The 14,496-nt window shown below is 36.1% G+C and overlaps 2 protein-coding genes across 6 annotated transcripts; both read right to left on the bottom strand.

The window, feature by feature from the left end:
• Nucleotides 1–15: 15 nt before the first annotated feature.
• Nucleotides 16–4,535, bottom strand: LOC114532334 (ATP-binding cassette sub-family D member 4-like). The gene is made up of 22 exons (XM_028553818.1): nt 4,379–4,535; nt 4,183–4,301; nt 3,688–3,815; nt 3,422–3,561; nt 3,159–3,275; nt 2,851–2,976; nt 2,701–2,751; nt 2,537–2,579; nt 2,371–2,422; nt 2,150–2,271; nt 1,981–2,072; nt 1,796–1,855; nt 1,639–1,727; nt 1,509–1,562; nt 1,388–1,444; nt 1,169–1,260; nt 1,038–1,086; nt 888–961; nt 756–808; nt 606–682; nt 279–394; nt 16–211 (listed from the first exon to the last, which is right to left on the bottom strand). Exons 1-22 carry the CDS (start codon nt 4,393–4,395, stop codon nt 149–151), a joined length of 1,791 nt encoding a protein of 596 aa, XP_028409619.1. The 5' UTR covers nt 4,396–4,535; the 3' UTR covers nt 16–148.
• A 529-nt stretch (nt 4,536–5,064) lies between these two features.
• On the bottom strand, nt 5,065–13,276 carry LOC114532470 (protein Smaug homolog 1-like). 5 transcript variants are annotated; one of them, XM_028553979.1, is made up of 12 exons: nt 13,159–13,276; nt 11,402–11,662; nt 8,148–8,891; nt 7,889–7,998; nt 7,717–7,803; nt 7,429–7,606; nt 7,242–7,327; nt 7,064–7,167; nt 6,774–6,948; nt 6,511–6,601; nt 6,365–6,442; nt 5,065–6,226 (listed from the first exon to the last, which is right to left on the bottom strand). In XM_028553979.1, the coding sequence occupies exons 1-12, from the start codon at nt 13,175–13,177 to the stop codon at nt 6,207–6,209; spliced, it is 1,953 nt and encodes a 650-aa protein (XP_028409780.1). In that variant the 5' UTR covers nt 13,178–13,276; the 3' UTR covers nt 5,065–6,206. The 5 variants fall into 5 exon arrangements, with proteins under 5 accessions (XP_028409780.1, XP_028409783.1, XP_028409781.1 ...); XM_028553982.1 differs by lacking the exon at nt 13,159–13,276 and adding an exon at nt 12,529–12,825; XM_028553980.1 differs by lacking the exon at nt 13,159–13,276 and adding an exon at nt 12,522–12,825.
• Nucleotides 13,277–14,496: the final 1,220 nt, after the last annotated feature.

The raw sequence follows: 14,496 nt of genomic DNA on the forward strand, positions 1-14,496 counted from the left end.
GAGATAATCAATTAATTTAACTATATTTGTATAATAATTTATAGTAATAATAATTCATTTGGCTGTTCTGAGCAAATTTCTAGGTAAAAAGACATTGTCTTTCTTGACAATTCTCATCTTTTCAAAAATATACCACCTTTGATAAATCCTAATGAAGTGTCTGGTGTTTCCAGCCCCCTTCACCATCCAAAATAAGGAAACTGTGATGAAACTAGACAAATAAAGAAGATTCTTGTACTTCTATATACACATTCTCCTGCTAACCAGAGTCTTAATACCTGTCGAAGACTTTCTCTATGTCCAACAGATATCAATGTAATTCCATATGAGTCACACAACTGATAAAACTCATTCTCAGTTTCAATATCCAAAGCACTGCTTGCCTCATCCAGAACTAAAACAGCAAATAACTTCACCTAATCAGTGAAGGGCATTTGGGGAAAAATTGAGGTAAAAGGTACATGAAAGTACTTGTAGGGTGATTCCTCTGGTCACACATGTGACATTGCTGTTTCTTCAGGCTTCATATTTTGCATGTACCAAAATAGAATAGCATTGTCCCATGTGTGACCAGAGAATCATCCTGTAGAGCAATCGCACACTACCTGCACAATCGGGTTTGTGGTAAAATAACCTTGCAAATGAAAGTCGTTGCATCTCTCCTGGTGATAACATGTCTTCCCTACAGTAAACAATTAACCTCCTTCATTTTGTGAACTGAAGCTCATGAGCCAGATTGAGATTTCCAAACTTACCAGTTCCAGTCCACTTCATGATCCACACCCCCAGCACGATCACAAACATCAATCTAAGTATGATTTATAATTTCTGAGAAATTAGCCTAGCACATTACACCATCCCAGCTCAGTAATAAACCACATTCTTACCAATTTAACAAGTTGAAGGCATTCCAGAACTCGTTCAGCCCTTCTTGAATCTAATACAACATGATCTTTGTTAACTAAACATTACAGATCTAAATATAGTTGGTGCAGATTTGACGGATTACACTTATGTAAGATACATAAGGTCATTACCATTTAGAAGATCATCTAAAGATGAATCCTCATCTTCAGGATAAATTACCTAAAATACATATCACTTAATTTCCTATTAAACATATCATATATACTGTATCTCTGTGTGTATCCTTGACAATCATTATCACCTGTTGTTTCAAAGAACCATCAGTCAGAAGTGGTTTTTGGGGCAAAAACAGAACTGTATACTTTTCATCAGTTGCTCTTGTAACAACTCTCCCTGTATTGAAAATTGATTGATATGCTATAACTTTTCTGGTATTGAAAACACATGGCATGTAGTAGGGTGAAATTAAAAGGGTAATTTACTTTGACAAACTGCGAATGTTGAGAAAATATTTGCTCACCACAATCAGGTTTCCATAAACCACACATAATCCTTAGCAAGGAACTTTTTCCACTGCCTACAATAAGAATAAGATAACTCACAACATTTCTGCTGATCAATCGAAATTTGACTTTTCTTACCTGTTTTTCCTGTTACTAAAAGGTTCTTTCCATGACGTATCTCAAGATCTAAAGCTATAAAGTTTAAAGAAAGTCAAACACTAACATTAAACTCCAGGTCCAACAGGATCATGTTTAATGTGAAGTGTACCTTTTACCAAAGGCTTGTCTAAAGCCTGAGGAGCAGAGTAGGTAAGGCCCTCTATCTTGAATAAAATACCATCATCCAAATCACCATATCTTAAGTATGACCACAGAGATATAAGAATTGTTCCTATCTAAATTCAGCAATACTAGACTAAACCAACCTGAATGGATCTTGTGTTGCTTCAGTTTCTTCTTTCAAGGATTCCAGCACTTCACCAATCCTGAAAGCAACAAATTAATCAGCAGCTGTGAACATAAATTACCTCTCTGGTTATGTATAAATCTCTTGTAGCTGCCTTTAGAAACCAAGTTTGTTGTTATGGCAAAATGTTGGGACAAAACTAACCGGTGTGTGTATCCTGCAATATCTGAAATCTTATTTGAAAGGTCAATAATTTGCGAGAAAGAATGAACAAGATACATCGATATGAAAGAATACTGAAAAGAGAAAAAAGTTTATTGTTAAATAAAAGTTGCTCCATGGATACCATATTGATTGCCTAATTCATTTATACCTTGCTCACAACAGCAGCAAGCTCCCCTGGCATCAAATCATCATATTTACCAGTAAATAATGGAATACTGACTACTAAGTAACTGACTATTGAACCAAAATAATCAAAAAAATTCACGGAACCTATAAGGCAAAACAAAATGCATTAATGTCAGGAGATTGTTTTATTGGTTCAATACTGCATGCCTTTATAGTGTTTCAAAGGATGGTGCCAATACTTACATTGAAGTACTAACTGGTAGGAAACCAACCTTAGCTGGACACCAAGTAAATTCTAGATAGAAGATTAAAAATAGCATAAAATGCATATGCTAGCTAGTACGTGTTGGGGATCATGTGCATGCTACACTAAAATACAATCAGCATATGCCAAGAAAAATATGCCCACCTCTAACTTAATGTTTGTTTTCTTTTCCTCAAGCAACCCTGAGCTAATTCACAGAAATAAACAAATACAGAATAGTTTACCAGCCAAGCAAAACTATAGGTTTTACTAAAAAGTTTAATAAAGTAATAACATACGAGAATGCCATTTGCCATGTAATAACTTACCGGTAAAAGGCTGTTGATTCAGCATTAACACGAATTTGCATGTGCTTAAATCTGAAGTGACATCAAATCATTTACATTGGCAACTGCAGAAACAACAACAATTTTAATCAAATGACTGCATTTAGCAATTATCTAGCCTATATGACCAACCTGAAATTTCCTTCTAGTTTTTCCTGTTGAAAAACTAGTTTGATGATAGGGGCCATCAACAGTTTGTTTACTAAAGTCCCAACAATGAAATAACCATAAATACTGAGAGGACCAATATATCCAATGCTGAAAATTAAGGCAGAATAAGTTATCATGTAACATGAACAATTAACTAAAAAAACATGTATTCAGATTACTAGGAATGACACTGCATGAATTAAGAAAATATTTTGTGCTTCTGCTGTTTTTGAAGAATGATTTACACTGTATTTAATTAAACTGACAATGCATTAATCAGTTGTGCAAACCTTTTATAACACTGATAGGTGTAGTAGCCCACAATGAATGGTGAAATGACAAGAGTTGAGAAAATACTGCTGAATTGATTACTAAATTTATCGACATCTTGTGTGATACGCTGGTCCCTAGGGAAAGAGAATTGTTGAGTGTGTCTAATATAAAAAAAACTTGGCTTGGAGGAGGAGGGTAGAGGATAGCAATATCATGAGGACTGAGGAGATGAGAGTTTGAAAAAGATAGGAAAGCAAACTAAAAACCTGACTGTACTTACAAGTTATCAATGTCTTGTTGTAGAGCATTAAGTTTATAGTACGTATCATGGGCAAAATAGAATTTATGGATGAATCTTGTCAAACTTCCTCGCCAGTTCACATACAATATACCAGATACAAAACTCACCAAACCTTTAACCTAATCAAGAAAATGGCTTCTTTAGACATATTTATTTCACTAAAGAGAAAATCTAGTAGAAACAATGCTCACACAATGTACATAGTAAATTATAAAATTCTGATATGTAATTCAAACACAAATTACCAAGGATGTGCAAATGATTACAATCATTGATGTAAAAATCACTTGATGAAATCCAGAATGGTCTTTATCAACCATGACTTCAATAAACTGACTTGATATTAGACCAGCATTGTAGTACAATACTTGTTCTGCAAAAACATTGAAAGATCTTCATTTATTTATAATCAGTGGGCATGAGAAGAATATATGAACATCCACCCTCTGATGATTTAAACCATGAGCAGCATAGTTTAAAATCATTAGAATCAGTAATAAACTACATGAACTACATGACAGTACCTATGGAGTATGGCATCAAGGCAGTACACCAACGACTGTAGGGCTCCCCCTAGCCTATATCCACCCAACCCAATTAGAGAGGATATCTGGGCATTGGATGTTCTTTAGAAAAGTTTTTTGCAATTTCTGCAACTAATGGCGATCAGGCGATGACCCCATACTTAGCGTAAGAAGTCATGACCCGAAGTCAAATGATGTATCATTTAATATTCTTACGTAAAAATGACATTCCCAAGAGCAGGACGAAAAGCAATGTGGAGGTTGCCAGAAATGCAGGAAACATTATGAGGAGACATCTCTTGAAACGTCGCAAGAACACACGATCTAATTTGGCTCTGAAATATAAAGAAAAGCAGTTTCTGAGACAACAAGGACTAGCATTCAGTCGTTTATAAATATGAAACAATTTTACCCCTTTCCTGCGGCCATATTGCCATCAACAACCGACAACCGACAACAACCGACAACAACCGACAACAACCGACAACAACCGACAACAAGGATTGTTCCAAGACACCAAAAGAATATGAAAACACTAAAATTTTAAACTATGGCATCGGACATATTATTTTCTCGCTGAAAGTGTGTGGCTTTTTAGGCATTTTCTATACATATACAGTATACTTATTAGAGACCGCCTCCCCATGTCCATGGGTAATTCTCGGATTCAATGACATCATCACGCTGGTGTTCAACTGCCGTTGCCTTTGGAGAAAGAGGCAGTTAAAATCACCAAACAAGTTACCTAGCATCCGCAAGTGATACCCTGTCAGGAATTTAGGAGTATTTGGCCATTTCATATATAGAATTAAGGAATAAGGATTGATTCCAAAAAAGAGGATTATGGATCATTTAGACTCGATTAGGAACACACATATGTCAATTTTGTTGTTCATGTTTGTCAAGGATCTACTGCTTATATTTCTTGTATGGTCGCAATATACAATAATCATAAGCCGTATTAGTTATGAGAATAATAGTACTGTACGAAAATGAGATTACGTTCTGTGGATTATTGATTATTAAGAACCTCCTAAAGATCCTCAATTAAATGACATCTGCATAGAAATCAATTCAAAATTACAACAGGTTTTTTTAAATCTTTATTTTCATGGCTTTCTAAGCTAACAAGGTTAAAACATTACCTACACGGGTGATGTGCTAGCCCGCGCAATCCCCCCTTTTTCACTCAACTGAATCTACAGTCGCAAGGAATATTTTTTAACATGAAGAGTTTTTATAATATACATATATAGGTCAGTGTATCAACCACTAGCCTGACTAGAAAATATATTAATCGATGGTATAGTCCAAAGCAATCCAGTTGCTTCCAATGTACGGTCATCTCTCACAGAAGTGAAATGCGAGGGAAAATGTTTCCTCCGTATTCTAAAACCTGCTGGTAGAATTTTTTCTTAAAAAAAGGGGCGATCAATTGAGGAAGGACTCTATCGCATGATTAGAAATACCATGAAGTATTCAGCAGCAACTTTTAGTGAAACAAGTATTATAAACTTGCTAATCTGTTATACTTATTATTATGACGAAATTTAACAAAACACGTGAAAAATTATTCTAAGAATCCGAAAGATTAACTTTATCAAATCGCTGTAATTCGCTAGCAAATTGAGGGAATTTCTGTGAGATCAGACATTTAAAATCATTGCACTGCGTCAACGCTGAATTATTACGTGATAACTAACCTGAAGTACCAGTCATGGTGTGGTTAATTCATGGTTTAAATATTTATATAAGAGCTCGCTTTCTTAGCGACCCACAAAAGCACAGTGATCGAGGCATCTAGCCGAGATCACGCGAACAATATGCGACTTTTGCATTAACTATAGCAATCTTAACTGCAACAAAAAATTAATGTACAACGATTACACGACAATGTGCAATTGAGGATAACTATGGGTAAATGTGGATGTGGCCTGAACAACTTGGGATTTCATGGCATGCCGAATTCAATAGAAATATTAGACATAAAACGGGCTTTAGTTGCGGTATAAGAGAAAGTCCATGCTAATTCGGTGTAAGTCAGAGGAAATATCCTCTTTTAAAACCACATTTACATAGAAACCTCACAATGCATAGAATGACATAAATCCAGACTAAAACTAGAAACTAGAGACTAGACCTCCACGAGGTTACAACACACACACAACAATAACGGTAGATATCTGACAAGGATATTGGATATCATGAGCCTGTCAGCTGACGTGTCACGTTATACCTCATCAAGTAGAGTCTGTGTTGTCTAAAATGATAATTGACAATTTAATACTAGAGAACAAGAATGGCAGCCAGTGTCTAGTCAAAGATATACACCACATACTTCACTGGCGTCTACGTAAAGTGTATCTTTTTGTATTACAAGTATTTTCCTTCAACATACCTGCCAGAGCATGTTCCGTCATACTTAAACACAGCGACTCCAAGCTGTTGTTAATGCCTTCCACACTTTCAATTGAAGCTGTTGGAAAGAAAATTATTAGTGACGACTTTGTTGCTCTTCCAAAGTTAAGCCGACCTCATGCATACCTTGGTGTACGAGTCCTAACATTGGCTGCTTTTGTTTCGAAGCAGGGACTGGAGCCGACTTCGTACGAGAGACAAGAGCGTGATGACGTAGCTGAAACATAGAAATGAAACATAAATAATACAATCCAATCAGCTAAATAATGTTCAACCTTCAGAGTAGCCGATCTGCTTTGATCAGATGTTGTTATACAATGAAATTAGAGGGGACACTGGAATACCTCTACCATATTAATGGAAAGCACCAGTTTCGAGAAACAACTTACCGGAGCTCTTGGTTTATAGTATCCATCAGTAGTATTGCTTCTCATTGGACCAGGTACTCCACCGCTATGGCTGTTATTTGTTCCTCCTAGTTTATTAAGACCACGCTGTGAGCCTCGTTGTCGTTTAACGCTTCCTCCGATGGTGGATGAATCTCCAGCGTGGAATGGCAAACTGCTACATAAAACATAGACACTATGTCAAACACAGGTTCTCCCCAAGTCTGGATGCTTTCATCACTCACTTCCTCACAACAAAGATGCTTTTATGAAATGGCGAACAATATACTTACCGTCCTCTGTCCTGGGAGCCTCGACGCAGGTTAAAACGTTTGGCAGACATATGACACTGTTGTTTCCACGACTGAAGACGTTTCTTCTGTTGAGCTGTGAATGCCTGCGACGAAATCAGCCAAATTAATCCTTAAAACCTGGAAATATCCCGTGGATTGATTTGTCAAAGAAACTCACCTCTTTATTTAAAGCTTTCTCGAGAAGACTGATGTAGACAGCAAAATTTTCTTCATTGGGTTTGGAAACCAGAAGTTGAGTACAAGCTGAAACAATTACGTAATATTTAACCTTATACGTTCATCATAATGATTGATATAATGAAGAGTGGAGTTTCCTAAAAGAGATTCGTAACATGCATTCATACCTTTCCCAATTACTTTGGTAAGTTGTGATGGTAGATCATCTGGATGAGGGGTAGACGAAGGAGAATGACCTTCAGCCAAGTTTTGGTTGTCAACAGGAACGAATGGCTTTATTGGTGTTTGAAGAATACCTTTTAATGACTCCAACACCGATGGTAGCTTGCCTTCGTCGGGAACATCCTAATGAGGAAAAAAGACGCGTCCAATCAACACAAAGTATTACCCATTACACACACTCATATTTATACAGTCATAGCGAGTGTTTCGTTTTCGATTTCCAGGTATTTTACCTTCTCAAGGTTTGTTAACTTCTGTGATCTTTCATTTAATTTTGAAATGCTCAACAAAATCTTCGTCATCGCGCCTTTTGTAACATTCTTAAAACATAAAGTTCAAACGTCGGTCACATCTTGCGTTTCTTTCAAAAGACAGAACTAACCACCTTAACTATATTATCATTACCTTCGATTCCAATTCCTTCTCCGCCAAATTAAACATATCATCGTAAGTTATCTTGGAGAACAGCGAGTAATATTTATGCAATCGTAAACTCTTCAGCCACAATATGTAATCTGAAAATAAGTTTTTCAAATTGAATATTGTGATGGATGGACATCTTGAAAGATTACCCGGAGTACAGTTGGGGAGTACCGTAGAGGAGTACCGTAGGGGGAGTACCGTAGGGGGAGTACCGTAGGGGAGTATGGTTAGGCTATTTTACCTTTCATTCCAGGGTTTGGATTTTCAGGATAATTTGAAATTTTCGCAGCATTGTTCCCATCATCCGTTTCACTTTCAAACGAGGACTGGGGAGATAACGGGATCTTATTGAGCTTCTGTGGATCCACTGGGAACGACAGTGATCTTCCAGTACGATTGATGATCTCCGATCCATCGCCTAAGACATCCTCGCTGCCGTTACTGACCGTGGCTCTGTCATGCTGAATACTAACAGCTGAATTTAAGCTGTGGGTTTTGAACACTTTCGGATGAGCGCTGGTGGCATTTTGATGCGGGGTGGGTGGCAGTCCTGGAGGAGGTAGCCCCGGGGGGATAAACGAACCGGAGTGATATTCAAAAGAACCTATCCCAGAGTCCTTCTTTTCCAGTTGTCGATGTTTTTGCCAACTTTCCAGTCTACGATTGACATTCTCTCGCTGAGGAAAGTCGTTGATTTTTGAGTCATAGAACCCGTCTACAGATTCCTCGTTAAGCACTTCCAACCAATGTTGCAAACGTGTTCGTTCGTCGGCTGGGAAAGCTGGGTGAACTAAGGCAAGTGATAGGAGCTGTCGGCATTCGTCTTCATGAACACCTTGGTTGTGTGAATAAGACAAGACATCAGGAAGAATATTGAGGTATTCTTTCCTTGCAGCGTGGTTTCCTGGTTGAAGGAGAGGGAGATGAACCAAAAGCTGCTTCACTGCCTCGTCTCGCGATTTTGAACTTAGACGAATAAGAAAATCTGAAAAAAAAATTGATTCATGAAAAAAAGTATTAGAGTATTAACTATATGGATTAATATCTATCATTAAATCACATCACGTTTGGCTGGCTAAGAAGTTTCAGGGGGATTTACAATTGCCAGCATCTTGTTTTTCAGCATATAAATAAATTGTATAATGAGAAGTTAAATTTAGTATCTCAATCACCCCACTTCGTGTGCATATACACCTCTGTCTGGTTTTCATTAATTACCCACTTACATGCGATACATTATTTAGCAGACACCTGCAAATGATTTGTTAGCGGTGACGAAGCAAGCTATGATCTGTAAAGACCTGGGGAATTTTACAAAATGGTATCATTTCCCGATAAAACAGCGACACCCCGTCAATGAATTGCTCATGCAAACATCTTTGGATATGTCACAACGCATACGAAAATTTTTTAATGAAATCTTTTTTCTTTCAACAAGCACCACCCACACAAAGTCAGACATCTTCTTCTATGAATATTCTCAAGATATTTTTTTATAACTTTAGCTGTCAAAAAAACTATATTTTTCAGGCAATTATGACCGACATGCAGTCAGAGGGAGGCATAATGAAGTTCTCTACTTCTGGCAAAAGTAATTTCACATATTTTCATGCTCTTGGAAGTACGTTCGGTGCAGAAAATCCAACGCAAAACAGTTCTTCTTTTAGACATTTGGCACATGCAATATTTACTATATTTGTTTTCACAACATATTGAATTTTCAGAGTGTGGCTAGCCACAAGAATTATATACTTTATTATAGTCATATTCATCACAACAACACTCTCAGAAGGCAATATCATCTTACAGTTTAATATATTGACCTTATTCACATAAGACCCTTAAAGGAAAATGTGACCATAGGGATAATTCTAAGCAGGGATGAAATTTCAACTGCAAAACCTTTGAGCATAATTTTGTAAAAAAAAACAAGGATTATGTTCAATAACTTGGAGAGGATCAGAAGAGAAGGTTTAGGGAGTTGGGGACTCTGACGAAAGCTAGGAAAAAGGAGGGCAAAGAGAGATCAGATGATGTGGCGAGGGCTCAGAGAATTAAAGGTCCAGAAGTAAGATTGGAAGTGGTAGTGTACATAAAAATAGTTACAAAGAACATTGTTTCATAACTATCTATGGGCAACAACAACATTAATTTCCTTCCTGAAACATCTTGTGCGTCAGTATTTTTGACTGGAATCAACAAGAACATACACTGCTTAATAAATTTAACAATTGCTTAACTGTCAGTCATCAATTTTTTAGTTATTCTATTCTTGAGGTCTGCTTGTTATCAAAACAATATGACCTAACAATACCTGCTTTTGAAAGAATAGTTTTGAAGTGCAAAAGTTTCCATTAAGGTGGGCATATATGCCTCCTTCAAATCTTGGTTATCTGTTTTGCAATTTTCATACAACATAACTTGCTTGTTTATTCAAAATGATAAATTTTATTGATTTTATGTCGTGGTTAACTAGCGCCTAATGGATAAAACCCACTTCCCTTTGCCTTTATCAAAGTAGAACACATTTGGATGCATAAAAGTTTATCTGATTTAAAAATATAGACAAACATGAAGGGCAAATAGCTGACCAACAATAAATCAATAATTGATCCCCTCTTAAAAAGTAAAATAATCAGAATTAAACACGAAAACAAGGGTATTGCAAGCTAAAAGGTGACACCGCACAATGGATGGCATTAGATTAAAACAAGGATGTCTTAGACCTGTCAGTGTGGGCGTTTTGGCATTTTTATCTTAACACAATGTTGAAAGCCAAGAATATTTTGTAGCGATAATCGTATTTAAGTCAGCAAAATATTCTTTCTTGAATTTAACTTTAATCATAGGATAGAGCTTAATGTGAAAAACACAATAACTAGAATGAATGTTACTAACAGTTTTGTCAAATATGGTATAATCAATACTTCTTTGAAACAACTTCAACATTCATGTTTAAATAAAGCAAAATATCCAGACTGTCTTAACATATCAGTAATTGGTATATTCATGAGGTCATTATAAATTCTTCAAAGTCTTAATGATTTTTCCTTGGAAGCTATTGGTTCGTGGGAAAGCACTTTATTTCCAAACAACTTTCATATGTCAAATTGTTATTATTGTTGCCAAGGTTTTTCAAATGTAGTTTAGGTGTTAACATAACTGTAAGTTAAAAACAGTTAGAAAAGCATTAATTCTTATTAATTGAACAGCAAAGAATTGTCGAAGTGAGTGTATTAGTTTTGGAAAGAAATTACTGCTCCGTCTAGTTATGAGAAACAACAGCAGTTATAAAAACGTTTACCAATTCATAAATGATAAATCTATGAACAGATATCCCAACATTTCTAGTTTCGAAATTTAAGGATTTTTTACGAGATGATTTTATGTATATTAAATCATTTGCTATATTATTAAATCACACAAAAAAAGCAGTAAAGCTTTCTTTAACACATTGAACTATGTTTTGTCTACGAGCATTTTTCAAAAGAATACCTTTGTCATTTGCCTGATTTTCATACATCTGCGTACGATATGCTTGGTCACGAAATGTGTGTTCCATAACAACAGACAAAAACCTTGCATGAATTGGCGTCATCTGTCGCAGGAGAGAGTACAAAGCGATCGTTCTCTCACATTCATTCCACTCTGTAAACCACGTTTGAATAGCATGTACTTGACTCCGAAAGGCATTCGCAGAAGCAGGCCTCATTTTCGAACGCCAAACAATTTCTTGTGAGGACGAAGTTTTTGCTCCTAAAACACAAACAGAAAAATATTTCTTAATTTACCCATATTAAAACACAGCCTAAATTGTTATTGTTTGATATAAAACTGCAGTAAATATTAATATATCTATCTTTAATATCTACACAATATAAAGCTATAGTAAAAACAACGTATTTTATAAATTCACGACAAAGTTTTATAGCGACTCAATTCAAATTGAATCCACGTGCATTTCAATTGTAAAACATCCTCTGAAATTCCCCACTAAATTGCCTTTATTTCAAAAAGGAAAAAGCAAATATTGTAGGCAGAGTGCGATATCAAAAATGTATTTCATTTAGAAGTCAAGAAGACATCAAAACTATCGTGAACTTTGCTGTTCTTTACTTTGCCGCAGAATGAAGCTAAGCTTCAAAAATTAATAAAGTGCAAGCTAAAATGTTTAGCTTTGCGCCCTAAATATTCATACCTTTTGCTCTTTGAATGCGCATTTATTGAACGGTTTTATTTAATGAAAGGTATCTTTGCAAAGACTTATATTTTCGCCCACACTAGGTGACACAGCAACCTTAAAGGATGTCAACCTACATCGTAATTAAAATTTCGTTCGTGTTCTAAACAGATATGGGAGTCACATTTAATAGATTTCATACCTAACACCTATTTCTTCGCTATTTATCCCACACATTGACGCAAATTTAATACAACGCAGTTGAACACAGCATTGATAGCGAACATAATTGAAAAGAAAAAACTGTGTTGTTTATCTCGATAAACGAATGTACTTATTCCTCAAACTTCCTTGTCAATATACGACTATTTTAGCCATATAAATTACCCGTAAATCCTCTAACCAGATGGATGTAGAGTAAAAAGTATTAATAACCTCTTACTGTATTCCTTTCACTTAATTTATCACTTGTAAACGAAGGATTTCAAACTTTCGGTAGTATCATAATTACAACAGTTCATGATAGAAAATATCCCCGGTTAGTTCCTTATTATTAAAATGACAGTCCTCTTTTTAGCTCCACTTTCCTCCACTTGTAAATCAATAATATTTCATCCAAGGATCATATTTTACAAAAACCACGTCGTTTAGGATGAAACTAAAACCAGCAATATAGCTTCGTTTTCATTCAAAACAGGGTCTCAACAACATGGCCGAACACAAAAGATTTCTAGTTCCGCTCGTGTGTATTTTTCAAATGCAAATCAGTGGTAGATCAAATGACGTCATAAGGGGGGCGATACGGCTCCCCCCCCCGTGCGAAGACGACAAAACTCACGAAATGCTGAGTGAGACAAACTAAATAATGTCAAATATGAACATTCTCTGGCCTTGTTTATTTTGCAAGATATGCTTAAAACTTTGTACAAAATCTTCCAGCTTAGAGTGAACATCTGACTGAAAGCTGAGACCCGAATCGCTGCAATATCATCATATACCTAGCATTCTGCGGTATCTCTATAAACCAATTAATATTTTGGAAATTGAAAACTGTTAAATATTAATCCCTCACCTTTCATCCAATACACCATTCCTTGGAACCCGATCTTCACTCTACCAGTGACAATATCGCGCCCTGAAAGCGATGCTTTCGGGAGCGAAAAAAGTGAAGTTGAAACGTTGAAGAATGAAGGTGTTTACTTGACGAAATGAATAATTATATATACGACAATGGCGCGCAGCTGATAGCAAAGATGCTTCAATATGGCATTGGAGCGTGGGCTACAGAATAGACGTGGGCTGTGTGGAAGCCTCGTCCACGTTTTGTGACCTAAATGCGTTTTTCTCGCATTCTTGAGCAAATATAGCTCCCACACAACAACTGATCAAGGAAATAGCGCCTCACGTGGCCAAGTTCAGCAATGAAAAAGCGCTTATTTTTTTCATTAAGGCTCAGTTAGGTTGTCAAGCTCTACATGGCTGTTGGCTGATTTCAAAGGACTGCAGTAATAGCTATGGCTATGCTTCGATCTTTGAGCATTATTTGATTTTTTTCATAGTATTAATAATTTTACTATTTGTCCAACCACGTCCAACAATAATTAAAAGAAGTTGACCCATTCTGACCTTCTGGTATTTACGTTTTTTAAAGTACCAATTGTACGTGATTAACGCGAAAAATGAGAAATACGATAAAATTATTACATTTAAGCTTTAAGTTTTCGTCGTATTCAGGTCGCTTGGGAGCTGGGTTCGAGAATACTACAATGGTATTGATATGGTACTCGATAATTTCGTTTTCTGAAGCTGTGTAAAAGTCTAGTGTTAGTAATCAAAGTCAGATTGGAGCCTGGTTTAGACTAAAAAATAAGGATTTTATGCACAATATTCCTGTTGGAAAAGTTCGTACGTGTTTGAAAAGATAACCTATTTAAAACTCCCCCGGATTATAACAGTTTAAAGTGAACTATTTTAGTCTTGCACCTGCTAATTAAATGCCACATATTGTGATACTATATATTGCTGGACTTCCGCACTCGATTAAATATTCATTCGAACGTGTTGCTATGAATGCTCCAACAGAGTCTAAAACATTCATTCGATGTTGTTAAAATCATATTAACAGTTAACTAGAACACATACGTCATTGACACATTTTTCTGTGGAAAAATTTGAAAGACTATATAACATAAAGAGATATCTTGCACAATAGAATGACAGACCGACAGGAGCCAAGCGTTCACACAAATAATTGTCATATTTACACTGGGTTTTCAGAATAGGAAATTAGGGATTGCTAATTATAACTCAAACAGCAACAAGAAGAAACATTATGTTAGTATTGTTACATATCTGACATACGGCTACACTGAGTCTAGCACCCAGGTCCCAGGCACAAGTATCACTCATG

This window comes from Dendronephthya gigantea, unplaced genomic scaffold (assembly GCF_004324835.1).
Source record: "Dendronephthya gigantea isolate DGI-Jeju-01 unplaced genomic scaffold, DenGig_1.0 000079F, whole genome shotgun sequence".
Lineage (NCBI taxonomy): Eukaryota > Metazoa > Cnidaria > Anthozoa > Malacalcyonacea > Nephtheidae > Dendronephthya > Dendronephthya gigantea.

Coding starts and splice junctions, on each gene's coding strand:
- LOC114532334 (XM_028553818.1), bottom strand. Junction 2,272..2,370: donor CTACCAGTTAGTACTTCAAT/GTAAGTATTGGC, acceptor TTTGCCTTATAG/GTTCCGTGAATTTTTTTGAT. Junction 683..755: donor CATGAAGTGGACTGGAACTG/GTAAGTTTGGAA, acceptor TGTTTACTGTAG/GGAAGACATGTTATCACCAG.
- LOC114532470 (XM_028553978.1), bottom strand. CDS start 12,126: ATGCGCATTCAAAGAGCAAAAG. Junction 7,328..7,428: donor TACCAAAGTAATTGGGAAAG/GTATGAATGCAT, acceptor TAATTGTTTCAG/CTTGTACTCAACTTCTGGTT. Junction 7,168..7,241: donor AGAAAGCTTTAAATAAAGAG/GTGAGTTTCTTT, acceptor ATTTCGTCGCAG/GCATTCACAGCTCAACAGAA.